General features: G+C 38.9%; 1 protein-coding gene across 1 annotated transcript in view; it reads left to right on the top strand.

The window, feature by feature from the left end:
- Positions 1–14663, top strand: part of CTNNBL1 (catenin, beta like 1) — a 141094-nt gene that overhangs the window by 56467 nt on the left and 69964 nt on the right. Inside the window, exons 7-10 of the mRNA XM_004687201.2 lie at positions 1849–1940; positions 8651–8723; positions 8961–9019; positions 10991–11139. Coding sequence (XP_004687258.1) covers positions 1849–1940; positions 8651–8723; positions 8961–9019; positions 10991–11139 — 373 coding nt within the window. The remainder of the gene's footprint in view (positions 1–1848; positions 1941–8650; positions 8724–8960; positions 9020–10990; positions 11140–14663) is intronic.

Raw genomic sequence — 14663 nt, 5'->3', positions numbered from 1 at the left:
AAGCAGCCTTGAGAAATGAACAGGCCCAACAGAAGCAGAAATCTTGATGAGATTAGACTTTCTCTCAGTTCCTTTGTGTCTGCTGCAGACCTGCAGTTTTATACTTTGTTCTGTGAGGATCATTATAAAGAATGGGAAGATGCAACACCTGGGAAGTGAGAGCGGCGAGACACAACAGTCTGTAGCTTGGGGACTGGTTCTAGTCTAGAGCCAGAATTTGGCATTGCCGTCTGTTAGCAATAACGCTGAATTTTGCTGGATAGAAAGCTTATTAAGACTTTTAACTGACTATTAATATAAAAGGTCTGATGTAATAGAAAAAGGATTCTCCTGGCAGTCTACAGAGATCTGTTTAGTCTCAACTTGCTCGCCTACCAGTAGCCCAGGAGATTCATTTTTCTCTTCCTTACCGAGTGCCTGATGTTTAGGCACTGGGGTAGATTAAAGATTAGTTAGTTTTACTCCTTAAGAGGCAGACTTATGGGAAAGTCTTGAACAGAACGAAAAGATAATGTAGGTGACAAATGGTGTGATAGGGTTTCGCAGCGCGCTCTATGGAAGTGGAGAGGAAGGGTCTCAGCATTGATGGATCGGTGCTGGTAGCAGAATGGGCCTGACAGAAGGCAGATGCATTTTGACAGCGAACTATGAGAAGCGTCCTCAGGCAGGGGAGTGTCATTTGCAAAGCCATGTGTGGGCACAGGCTTGGGGGAAAGAACAGAAATGTCCTGTGGCAGTGGGAGGTAGGAGTGGTGGGAGAGGGAACTGAAGGAGTAAGTTTGTCCAGATTCGGGAACCGTATAAATCATAGCACGATGTTTGCAATTTAATTTATCAGGCAACGGGATGCCTTCTACAGTGTAAGCAGAAGATAAGGTCGTAGAAATAAAATGAATGAATGGGTTTGCTTAGAAAATGTGAGAGTAAGTTAGGGTAGTGTAATGACCTTCGCCTCTCAGGATCTTGTTGCTGCTCGGCTCCCGTGGCTTTGTGTTCCAGTCTCAGAGGGGTTGCCCTGTCATTGTTTAACTTGGCATGGGTGAGGCTGATGTGGGCAAGGGGTGAGGGAGAAGTTAGGAGATGTGGTGCTTTCTTTAGCCCTTTCTTCTGTGCTTAGAAACAAACCCCTCTGCTTTGGGGGTAACACCTGGGATGGGAGTGGAAGTGGCCCGGAAGGAAATGAAAACACTGGATGTGCCTGGGACTCTAGGGACTTTTTTTTTTTTTTAATGTTCCCCTTTTTTGCCTCTTAATTTTTAAAATTTCAGTGAAGCAGCATGCTGTCGTAGGCGGTAGTATGGCCAATTATTTTTGTTTCTGAACACCTGACAGTTACCTCTGCCATCATGGCCTTTTCCATTTGCATGTCATTTTGTTCAATTCAGATCACATTTGCTTACCTTGTAAGCAGGGAAGAAAACCAGAAGTGAATGAATGAATGAGGAAAAGAAGAGATGAATTTATCATCCCTTGATTTTTTTTTCCCCCAAGGCTTCTGCATGGCCCTGTCTCTTGCGGCATAGATCTCTGGTACTCTAGTACAATGAAGACAGAGGGTGTCCACAGGCATTTATCTCCCCTCTGTGTGTTCTGTTTTAGAGGCCTTCCCTGTTGGTATAGAGAACCTATTATTTCTTTTGTAAAATGCATCTTGAGTTTATTTGTATCATAACTTAAAGGGGGGGGAAAAACCCACTACCCCCCTGGTTGATCTAAAAATGAACAGCATCTGGCTAGGAGGAATACAGGGAAACGGGTAGGAGAATGAAATGCCTGTCATGCTAAGTGAACTTGCTGCGGATGGAACATAGCTGCCCTCCCAAATGACGGGTGTCTGTCTCCCTTCAGCAATTGTGGAAAACATGGCAGAGTTCCGGCCAGAGATGTGTACAGAAGCTGCCCAGCAGGGCCTTTTGCAGTGGCTTTTGAAGAGGCTGAAGGTAAGTTTGGCTTTGAGACTGTACTTCATTGTTACTGCACTGAGTTTGTCTGATGTGGGATCACAGATACCCCACATCAGACTGTTATCTCTGGGCTGTATCATCTAGTTTGGGATTCTTTGGTACCTCTTGCTTCTTTACCTGCTTCTCTTGTTTTAAAATAAAAGACTGTACTCCTTGACTGAAAAAATGAATAAATAAAAAGGTAAACTCTTGACTTTTGCATCAACATGGATGGAACTGAAAGGGATTATCTGGAGGAGATTATGCTAAGTGAGATAACTCAGAAGGAGAAAGACAAATACTGTCTGTGTCACTTATATATAGAATATAAAGAAACCAAACAAAGGGTTAGATAAAACGAAAAAAAAAAAAAAACTATAAATCTGACTGTAGAACTAAGGCTACCAGGAAATTTTAAACTAATAAAATAGTAATCTTCAATTATCAGATTAACAAAATCATTAAGTTTGGTGATACCCGGTGCTGCTAGGAGGAACATGCTAAAATCAGTGGGACAGCTTTTACAAAAGGCAATTTTGCAATGTCTGCCAAAAATATTAATGTACATATTACCCTTTAACCTTTGGATTTTACTTCTAGGGATTTTTCCTACCAATAAAATGACATAAGAGTGCAAGTGGAAAAGAGGGTGTATACATGAGGAGATCCACTGAGGCACTGTTTTAACAATGAAAAACTATTTACAAACATAGATTTGATTAATTCTGGTATATTTGTAAAATGGAATAATAGGCAGCATTTAGTTCAGTGAAAAACTTAAAAGTATTGTATAATTCAGTTTATGAAACACACACTTTCACTCACATATTCACAAGAAAATTTCTGGAAGGTTAGATAAAATCACCGATAACTTCCTCTGTGACGTAGAACTAGAAGGAACCAGCAAAGAGGAACTCTTAGTTTTATGGTTCTGTATCCCGTGAATTTGTATTTGCAACATGTTTATATTGTTTTCAGAGGTATTAACGGCTATTTAAAAATGTTTTAATTTTTACATACATATATAATCAGTTGTACTAATTTCCTTTTTGTTTTTTATTGCAATAACAATAAAAAACATTTTACAGCATTGTATATGATTTACACTCTTCCTCCAGTGTTACCACACCATATCTACCACCAAGGCACCAGAGGAACTAAAATTACAGATTCCCAGACCTACTGTTTCAGTCTTTGGTATAATTTAGAAAAGTTTCACCTGCAATTCTGCTTTACCTCACTAAGATCACTGGTCTCCAGAGATGCAGACTTTTTGGTTAGCCCGTTTTTATTCCATGCTTCTCCCAGACTGATGTGGAACTCCATTTTCAGTATGCCATCCCCGCGACCACCCCAGCTCAGTGATGCTACACCATCTGCATCAGCTCCCACTTTCTCTGCTGGCTCGTTAAGGCCTCATAACTGGCCCCGTCTGATCTTTCATTTCCATATCGGAAACATTGGTCTTTTTGCTCTTCAGACATCTCTTCCAGCTGTCCCTTGCTCTGCAAAGGTCAGTGTTGTTCTGACCTCTTTGTTGTTGCGCCTCCCCGCCTTCGGTAGCCAGCTTAAATTCCCACTTTTCCACGTAGCCTCCATTTTTAGAAATGAAAGAAAATTTGGAAGTTCTACTACAGATAAAAGGAAAAATTAATCAAGACCTATAAAGATAAATGCCTTACCCAGATTCATACAGCTAGAGATGGAACAAGAACTAAAACCCAAACCTCCAAACCTTCGAGCACTATTTTGCCCTCAGGCCACTTTGCCCTCTTTTCTGAATGTCAGCCACTTCCTTTTTTCCTCAAGCTTTTCTGTGGGAATGAGCAAGTTCAGGTTCTGTCATGTATCCATGACTGGATGCTCCTCAGGGAGCACCTTTTTTCTTCACCTGACAAATTTTTATATTATTATGTGTGCTCATTGTCTTTCTCCAAATATCCGTACACTCCTTTAAAGCAAGGACTGGGTCTCCCTCACTTTTGCATCATGCTCCACTTACTCAAGTTGTGGTTTCCTACCAGTAGCTTCAGACTCACCTGAAAACTTGTTAGAAATGCAGATTCTTAAATCTACCTCAGTGCCACACAACCTGTCCAACTGGGGTGGAACATCGTGTGTTGTGCGGGCCTTCAAGTGGTTCTGATGTGGGCTGAGGTCTGAGGGCCACCTTCCTAGAATACTTCCTCTTGGCATTGCTTGCTAAGGCCTTGCTATTTAACTCATCATCCCATATCATCAGTAGTCTTTGAGTAATTCTTGAGTGAGTGACACGTTGCTGAGTTTCCTTTTTGTACTGATAGCCTTGCAGTCTATAGAAATTCTCAGGGATTTCTTCATCCACTAAATGAAACCTCACAGATTCTTGGTAATAAGAACGAAACCCATTGCAAATGATTGCAGTAAATGAATTAGAAGGTGAGGAGATAGCAATAGTGTGAGGTACAGTACTTCACAGTTCTTTTCTTTCATGGGGAATACAAATTTAATGCAATATTGTGTACTACTGTAACAAAATTAAGATGTCTTTTTATTTTCCGATTAAATTAACATTTCAAAAACAGTTGCACCATTCGGCATTTGAGCTGATACATTGAGCATTAGTGGTGTTACCCTACATGTGTACTGATTGACCTCATGGCCAGGAGTTGGAATTTTGCAGAACACAGTGTGCTTTGGCAGTTGTACAGGGCTGGAGATGTCTGAATCTGTCCTGTGTGTTCCAGGTAGCAGAGGTGAGTTGCAGAAATAACCTGCAGCTTGTGACTGCAGGTGGTAGCATAATTGTTTTGTGCTTTCAAAAAAAAAAAGCTGCAGCTTCCTAAAACGTGCAGTTTCATTTTATTCAAGGCTAGTACATGCTGAATAGAAACCTATGTTTGACTCCATAATTACTGTGACACAGGAAGGATTTAGGATTGTCAGGCTCCTGGATGAAAGTGAGCCAGCCCCAAAAGCTCCAAGTTCCATCAGCTAACTTTGCAAAATCCAAGAGACCACATCCGCTGAATGAATTCTTCTTTCTCCTGATTTTGACTAAATGTCCTTGTAAGTTGGTGGTCTTTTATTTTGTGAGCTTGCGGGCAGTCATCACTGGTTGAGAACTAAGCAGAACTAAAGCTTCCTTGGTGACTTGTCTTTGAACTAAAAGTCTTTGAATGAAAGATGATTAGTTTCCTTCCGTGCCACCGTGGCCATAGTTTCTTTCATTTCTCTCCACCAGACTGAAGTGTTTGTTGTTGACATCAGCATCACCACTATTACCACTAAATCTTCTCCACTCAGTATCAGTGTCATGTATTGACTGATCACTCTGTGGGAAGTGCTATTCTAGATTCTTTATGTGCCTTCTTTCTGACACTCACAAACATCCCTCCAGGTGGATGCTGCTGTCCCCATTTTACAGATGAAAAGAGAATCGGAGAGAATGGAAACGCCTTACAAACTCCAGCCAGGGCAGTACCTGGGGGTGCCTGGGAGAGCTGCTTGAGTGTCTGTCTCCAAAGCCTCCCCTTTGGCCACACTGCTTCCCACCTGGCAACCCTTTCAGGCTCTGAAGCATTCCGGAGCTCAGTGCTGGGGAGTTAAGGGGCTTAATCATTTTTTACTTTCTGGTTAGATTACTCCTTTATACTAGTTTTTCAATCAAAGGACCTGTATTTTAGAGGGGGAAGTGATGACATTATGATTTTGATTTTTAAAAATTTACTTTGGGCAAATTGGAAAGCTGTGGCTTCCTGGGGGAATCAGGAATGCTCACTAGAGGGGAACTCAGCTGTTGGGCATCTGTTATATATGTGCTGGTTCATTTAATCCAGCTATCATGTGGGGAAAATACTATTTATTTTCACTTAACATAAGAGAAGTCAGGTTAGAGAGGAGAAGTAACTTGACCAAGATCACATAGATGTTAACCATGAGTGCTCAGGTTGTAACATTTTTTTTATTCCAGTCATTAGAAAGACTTGTAATTCCTGCTGTATACTAGGTATATCCAGATTACTATTTTAAATTCTCATATAACTTCCAAAGAAGATGATAATTCCATTTTACAGAGACTTGAAAAACTTGAGCCCAGAAAATGTTACCTTGGTTAGGTAGTAGGGATAGGCCATTCTTATTTTATGGTGTCCTTAATTTCTCAATAATTTTGATTTCACAGCATCCCTATGCCAAAAAAGGACCTAACAATACCCTTTATTAAGTAATTAGATACAAACAATTTAATCCATGTTTTTGTCCTAACAATTTAGTAGTCTTTTGGGAAAAATTACATGTATGAATTAAAAGGAAAAAATACTTTTATTTCATTTTTAAATCCCACAATTATTTAATAATATGTGCCTTTTAAGGCACTTCTAAAACCTTGGAGTCATATTGAACACCATCTTTATTCCCATTCCACAGTAATTTTCAATAGTTCTTTCATCATGTTGACCACCAAAACCCAACCAAAGAGAGGATGTCATTAAAAAAAAAGGACTGCAAGCTAGTGATTGTTGCTGTATATTCTGCAGATGTCAAATGTTACTTTGTTTTCCTAGGAAATTTAAAATATCCTCCAGTGCCCCTGAGGTACCACAGGTCCCTCAGCACACAGTTTGGGAACTTCAGACTTTGTGTGGCATAGATAATGCATGTATGAATAACTGCCCCCAACCCATCCTGTTTTTTAAAACATGACTATAGTACTTGATAAAAGTTATTTATTTTTGTGTAGAACAACTGGGATATAGGCCAGAGGTGCAGGAGTGAGAAGATTCACCAGAGACACAGTGGGGAGCAAACAGACAGATTTACTGAAATGCACTGCTGAAGTGAGCAGTGGAGAGACAGGAGAGGTCTGCTACACCATATGGGTCAGCTCCTTGGCCGGGGATCAAACTCACGTTGCTGTGGTGTTAGTGCTGAGACTTAACCACTAGACCACCAGGGAGACCCAATAAAAATAATTTTAATTCACTGTAAAGTCTTTAAATGTTGTAGTAATGGGCAAAGTTCATGTCTAATTCACCTTTATTTGCTTTCATGTTCAGTTTTTGTTCTTGTATGTAGCAAGTACCCATAAATATTTGTTGATATATATATATATATGTATGTATGTATGTATGTATGTATATGTTTTACCTTGAGGATGGTAGTCTATAAAATCAGGTAAAGGACAAGAAGCATTAAAACCACACAAAATTATTATTATGGTGCCTTGATGTCTTTTGGCATTTTTCAGTTAAGTGTATCTTGTTTCAAACAAGAATCCTGTCCTGGAAAAACTGCTCACAATGTGTTGTAGCTTAATTTATATAAAAAATAATGAGAATATTTGTAATTTAAATCATTTGAGTAAGTAATTTCATCATCAAATGTTTGATTCTAATAGAGATCCGCCCCTGTTGGTTTTCCACTGGTGTGCTTGGTTTCTTAAAACTGCTTTTCTTAAAGTGGAACACACCAGAGATTGCATTTAAACTCTGGCCGTTAATACAGAATTACTTGAAACGAGGCCTCTAACTTGCTTGGGGAATTTACCTGGCAGTCAGTACAAATTACATTTTGAATTTACCTACCTTTACTGAGGTAGGGTCATACCTTGTCAGCCTCATGAAACCCTGTGAGGTACTTAGGTCTGATGAGGAGGTTGTGCACAAAAAACTGAAAAGATGCTGGGTGTTGTTTCGTTAGGGGCCACCCTTCCCTTTCGCACAGAATCGATGTCCAAACAACTGTAAGTAGTGCTGAGGTGATGGAGGTGTTAGCTCCGAGATAAACACTTCCCCTGTCCTTTCCAGCTACAGGGATTATTTGTCATTTCAAAAACCTGGCTAGGTCGCAAGGCCGCTGCTGATGAACAGCCATTGTCCATGTGCTTGCATTCGAAGGAACAAAGGTACAATAAATAAAGACACATCGATAAGGCTTGCTGCTCTCTGTGCACATGAGCCCAGGGGCAGTGTTAGGGTGAGATATGTGAGCCCCTTACTGAGGCAGCCGTGTGCGCAGCCATGAGAGATAACGCTCTGCAGTAGTGTGTCCGCTCTGAAACTCGAAGTAGCAGAGCATGAGGCAAGCAAAGAATTGTGGGTAGTAATTTGGGTGTTAAAATATTAACACATTTCTGCATATTTAATGTGGTTTCCTTTTTAAATAGTAGGCAGATTATGGCACACTAGCAGATAGGTTTATGATTTCAAATTAAATTTTAAGCATTAAAAAAAAACCAAAAGGAACTACTTTGTTATAAGTACATTCACCTAATCTAAATAAGAACTTGCACTCTTTCCAGCGTCTTTGATCACCTATCAGTGAATTTAGTCTAATTTTATGATTGTAACTTGTGAGCTAAGCTCCAGGATGGATTTTGTTCTTAAAAGTTCAAGCCGTTCAATTATTCATCTAGCTCATACTATCAGCATGTACTCTGCGCACACTACCCAAGAGTCCCTGTCCTCTAGTGGGAAGGCTTCCACCAGGAGGCGACGAGCCCTACTCAGGTATTTGGGAGCTTGTGCACCATCGTGTCCACTTGCCATTTTGGTGTCAAAGTGTAGTCCTTGAGTCTGGTCTCATGAGAGTAGAGGTGAACATTTTAAACCCTTAACCTGCCTTTTCCATTTCCAGCGTCTACCTTTCTCTCTAACTTACATCCTAGTACCTGTGAAAAAAATTATAGACCTCTTAATGTTTTTCCCGTTTTTCCTATTTCCCCACAGGCAAAGATGCCTTTCGATGCCAACAAACTCTATTGTAGTGAGGTGCTGGCCATACTGCTGCAGGACAATGATGGTGAGGCCCCTCTCGGTATTGATATTCTGTTAGGATAGGAGCCAGGCTTGTTTCAGATCATGACAGCAAGCGCTCTTGCCTTTGGCATCCCCTTGCTCTCCCTCTCGCTCTCTGTGCAGCTTTTGTACTCTGTCAAGCTGTATTGATTTTGTTTGCTGATGTATCAGTGTTAGACGGCTGTAAAATCTGACAGTTAGCTTCATTTTTTTTTCTTCCTCTATTTTTTTCCTCTTTTAGAAAACAGGGAATTGCTTGGGGAGCTGGATGGAATCGATGTGCTTCTTCAGCAGTTATCCGTGAGTAATTCTTATGCTTCCTGTCTGCCATGAAGATACATGGCCTGCTTTAAATGGGAGGTGGAGCTAGAAGCTGTGAGAAGGAATAGCCAGGTGATGCAAGCCATATGGGGTATGTTGGCAAGTTGGAGATTACATTGAGGTTCATGATTTGCCTCCTTTTCTTTGTCATTTGCTGTCATGAGCAGGTATCACTGTGTATCTGGTATGTACTTCCTTGGTTTTCCGATATGATATTTGTCAGTCCAGAAGAGGTGTGCTTCCTGTGAATGTTCTTGGACCAAGGATGCCAAATTATGTTCAGTTGACCCACTCCCAGCATTGTTCACTTCCTTTCCTTTTAATCTGTCACTGTCAACGAGTCTTACTCATTTAGGATCCAGAGAAGCTCAAGAGTGCAAGTTGCGATGCGGTGGGATAGGGTCACAGAGGAGGCTAGGGAAGGATGTGCTACTGGAGGCTGATATGAAAAATTGGAAATTGCCATTTGCTCACTGTAAGAAATGTAAATCCAGTTGAAATGTTGTTCTGCTGGCATTCTAAAAATGCTGTTAAGATTTCTTGAAACAAATTTCATCTATGCTGTTCCAAAAACAGGACTGGAAATAGATCATTTGGATAAAATCTCAAGAGTGTTGGGAGTGTCTGAGATGTCAGTTTGCATACAGCTTCCGTCTTGGTGCCAGCACTAGAGTGGCTTGGCCTCCGCCCCAAAAAAACAGAGCTTTGAAATGTGAATTTGTTTCCAGTTCTGAGAAGGTGCTTCGTCCTGTTCCTGCAAGAGTATTGATCATTTTGTAGTGGGCTCTGTGGGTATGCATGGACTGTTAAAATGTTTCCCTCTTAACATGCCACATGCCTCTGGCAAAGACAGTTCCCCTGTTTAAGCCCTTCCCCTGACTTAGAGCCACAGCTGCTATGTGGGACAGTCCCCACAGTAGCCCTGATGGTTAGGAAATGCTTCCTTATGTGAAGAAGAAATGGGTTGCATTGGGTAAGTATAGGACTTTGTGAGTAGCTGACAAAGTTGTTTCCTAACCCTAGGAACCCTTTGTTCACTAAGCTCTACATGTCTTTTATGGAGTTTTTTGTATCTTCATTATATTTCACAGGCAAAGACTTGTTTGTTTTTTTAAGTTCTAGGTACATTTATATATATAAAATAGTTTATTTTTACATCATTTTGTGCCTTTTCCACCTCTTTGCAATCCCCATGGGCTACCTATCACCATAGTCCCGTGCACTCCCCTCCCCCATTTTTTCATTTCCCACTCTACCCCCATAAAATGTCTCTTGCATATATATTGTTCATTATTATTATCTTTTTACCCCCTGATCCTTTATGCTGCTGCTATGGGTGAAACCATCCAGTATTTTTCTTTTTCTTTCTGGCTTATTTCACTAAGCATGATCCCTTCCAGCTCCATCCATCTTGCTCCAAAAAGCATGAGTTTATCTTTTTGATTGCTGAGTAATATTCCATTGCATAATATACCACATCTTTTTAATCCAGTCATCTATTTTTGGGCACTTGGGTTGATTCTATGTCTATTGCAATAGACAGCTAGTTGTTTTAAGATGTGCCATTCTCACTGGGGTGAGGTGGTATCTCATTGTGGTTTTAATTTGCATCTCCCTTATTACAAGTGATGTTGAACATTTTTTCATATGCTTGTTGGCCACCTGCATGCAAAGACTTGTTTTTTAAAAATCTTTCTCCTAGGAACCAATAGTCATTCATGGACCCAGTAGTCAGTTGAGTTCTTTGATTTTTTTGCATAAACATAGCCATTAATTTAATAACTTGAATCTGAAAGCCCAGTTTCTCTCAAATGGAAACTGATGAGAATTTTCTTTGGTGAACTTTTGTTTGCTTAGTTGTTCATTGTGACAGACTTTGGAAATTGTGTGCTAACCGAAGAGAAGACATTCTCTCATGGCTCTATGTTTTCTGATGTCTTTGCTTGACAGGTGTTTAAAAGACACAACCCTAGCACAGCTGAGGAACAGGAGATGATGGAGAATCTGTTTGATTCGCTCTGTTCTTGCCTAATGCTCAGTTCCAATCGTGAGCGCTTCCTGAAGGGTGAGGGTCTTCAGCTGATGAATCTCATGCTCAGGTGTGTATCTCCTCTCCTCACTGTCTTGTTGTGCCCCTCTTCACTGGTAGCCTAGATTCAAGAACATTTTGCTATGGTGTTTAATTTTGTTGAATTTCCTTGAAAGAGATTCAGTAAAGTCTTTGGGGGGGTTGGGTGTGGTCTTTTCTAATATTAGAGTGGATAAATAAGAAGTATATTTTGGTCTGCTTGTCTCCTGTAGTTGTGTTAATTGATAATGTAATCCCTGTATTAAAGAGAAATGTCTTTTTGCTCCTTAGTATGTTGGTTTTAGGAAATACAGTCATTAACTGGTGGATTTATCCTATGTTGATTTCTGAAAGTCTAATTTTCTTTATAGCCCACATATATCTGTCTTTGTCATATGTTTACCTATGTTTTTGTTATTGACAGCAGATATATCACTCATGTTTTTCATTTATGCATTTACAGCACATTACTTTTTAGTAATGAATCAAGCATGTGTTCTGTGGTTGGCATAGGGGGTATGAAAATAAATGAGATTGTTTAGAACTTTTCTTTGTGATACTCCTTATATATCTTAATTTGTATGCTTTAATTCCTTAAAGTATTTAGATAGATTTTTTGTTAGTATATTTCACAGAATCCTAAAGTTAGAAACTGATGGGAGGTATGGATAACCTTGGAGAAATATATTATGAAGAAGGGAGAGTGTGCGTTAAGGGACAGATGTAGAGAGACACTGGAGTGCTTTTGCATAGTTGGAAGACTCCAGTCTATGGTTTTGGTTTTTTTTTTTTTTTTTATGAAATTGAGTCACTCTGCTGTTTTAAACATGCAATGAAACAGTTAAATGATTTCTTTGAAAAATTGTTTTTTATAAATTTGCTATGTATATTAAATATTTAATTATATTAATATATAATATTTTAAATAAATATGTTTATCTATTAAATATTAGAATATAGACATGCAAAACTGCTGTAAAAGCATAGGCCTCTAAGTTAAATGCTAGACTTATATAGAAGTGAAGAAGCCAGGATTCCTGCCTCCAAGAAGCTAAAAAAACAGCTCTGTCACACAACCTGACTTTGGGTGTATGTTCCTTCTAGTCTTTTATTCTGTACTGTTTTTAACAATTTTTTTGACGTGCCACACACCTAATTTTCTGTACTGTATCTTTTAACTTGACATACTGCTTTTGATGCTGTAACTTCGTCTTCATGAGAGTTTTCAATAATTGCATATAAGGACTCTTAGAGAATCATACTTACTTTGTATTCTTCTATTGTTGACAGAGGTTATTGCCAGTGTTTTATTACTGTAACACATTATACAATGACCTTGTTTGTGCTTAAAACTATTCAAGATTATCAAGATATATGTTTCTGAAGTATCTTCTCTTTCAAGGTTTGTATAGGGCTGGAGGCACAGTGCATATTAGAAATAGGATTGATCGAAAGTCTTCCTTTGTGGAATTCTTTTCAAAGGAGGGTTTTGTTTTTTGTTTTTGTTTTTGTTTTTGCAGAGATGTGCGTTTGAAATTAGCTAATTTTTGCTAGCTTTACCCTCTTAAGTTTTTTGTTTGGTTACCTCCTTTACTCTCTTAATTACCTGTTCTTTGTTGATGTGACCCACCTTCTCAGGCAAATAGCATGTAAAGGAGATGAATTTGGCTTCCTGGGCCTTCTAACCTGAAAACTACACTGCAGGCAGGGGCTTTTCCCTTCGCTTCCTAAAGGTCTGAGTTGCCACTGCCTTTGGATGTCTGAATGCAAATATGAAGTGATGTATTCCTGTAGCATATGGTTTGGCAATGTGCAGCAGTGGGGAGCTGAATAAATAAACAGAGCTATGGATTATTTAAACCGGAATTCTGGGAACCTAATTAAAGAGGCATTCCAACAGACCTAGAAACAGTACCTCTCCAGGATCTCCTAACCTTACATTTTTGAATGCTGAAGTTACTGTTAAATTAATTCTCTTGCATTTAATTAGTTATATTAGCAGATTCAACATTTCCTTTTTTCTCTTTCTCATGCTTCTTGTTCTGTGAATTTTTCTTCTTCAGAATTACCAGTTCTAAAGAAAAAAAAAAACAAAAACGAAACATTTGATCAGTAGGGTTTTTTTTCTTGTTTGCTACCGCATTTGCCTTCCTGACCTAATGAGCTGCCAGGTTGCTCCAACTGAAGAGCCCATTCAAGGCTGTGAAGCTACGGTGCTAGACGTTCAGGAAAATTTCTGTGGTTCTGTTGCCTTTAAATACCAAAGTCTTTACTTTGACTTACCCATTCATCTAGTACTTAGAAAGGTGGCAGTTTGGTATAGTATGGGAGAATAGAATTTGATGTTGAGGTGAATGCGAGTTTGGAACATAGGTGTTTCACTTACTAGTTCTAGAGATTTGGTGAGTTATTCTAACTTTTGTGATCTTTGATCTTCAGGGTGTTTGTGGATGTTTTCACCCTTAGGTTTTTTTTTTCCTCTGAAAAAATGGGAGTAATGGTGCCAAAGTTACAGGGATTTTGTGGAAATTAGATTATAAATAAAATATCTGGGGCAGTTCTGCAGCTGTTAAAACACTGGTGACGTTTATATCTAAAGTGTTTATGTCGACTTAGTGTGTTAAGTGCTAGCCTTATACAGAAATGGACAGGACAGAATCTCTGCCTTCAAGAAGCTCAATAGCTGGTGAGGGAGGCTGATAATAATTAACTAATACAATTAAATGTGGTTACTACAAAGAAGAACAGTCAATTTTTGCATGCCTGTAACCACTGAATTTTTTTTTCACATTTCTGATTATTGATAAGAACAAGTCACCAACAAGATAGTTGTTTATATACCTATATTATCACAGCCTGTGTGCATCCACATGTGCACATTATCCAATTTAATGTCCTTATCAACTTTATTGAAGCATACTGTATATACATTAAAACATACCCTTTTTAAGTGTACAGTTTTTATTTTGACAGATAAACCTTTGCTTACCACATTGAGATAGACCAGCACAGTCCAATAGAAATGTATTAACACCTATGTCAATAAAATGTAGTTTCACATTTTGTAGTCATGGTAAAAAGGTTAAAAATTTTTTAATAATGCATTTCATTTAGCAGAGCATATTAAGGATTATCACTTCAACATATTATCAATTAATTATTAATGAGCCATTTTATAGTCTTCTCATTAAGTCTTTGATGTTTATATTTACATCTCATTTTATCTAAATTTTCACCAAAGTACTTGATTTGTACTTAAATTTCATAAAATTTACAGTTGAAAAAGTAGTTTTCCATATCCAAATTTCTCCAAACATGCTTAAATATTTCTCAGTAACTGAGTCAAATTTTTAAAATTTAAATTTATTTAAGTTAAACTAAATTTCAGCTCCTTAGTGGCACTGTAATCAATAGCTACCATGGATCTAGCTGCTGCTATGTTGGGCAGGGCAAATATCATTTTCATTATCCTTGGTCTCTTTTGCATGCAGTTCTCACCCACCCACCTCTAGCCCTGGGCACAGAATGGAACCATGCAGTATGTGTTGCTTAGCC

This window comes from Condylura cristata, unplaced genomic scaffold (assembly GCF_000260355.1).
Source record: "Condylura cristata isolate star-nosed mole 26May11 unplaced genomic scaffold, ConCri1.0 scaffold00022, whole genome shotgun sequence".
Classification (NCBI taxonomy): Eukaryota; Metazoa; Chordata; class Mammalia; order Eulipotyphla; family Talpidae; genus Condylura; species Condylura cristata.
This window is presented reverse-complemented; position numbering and strand designations above follow the sequence as displayed.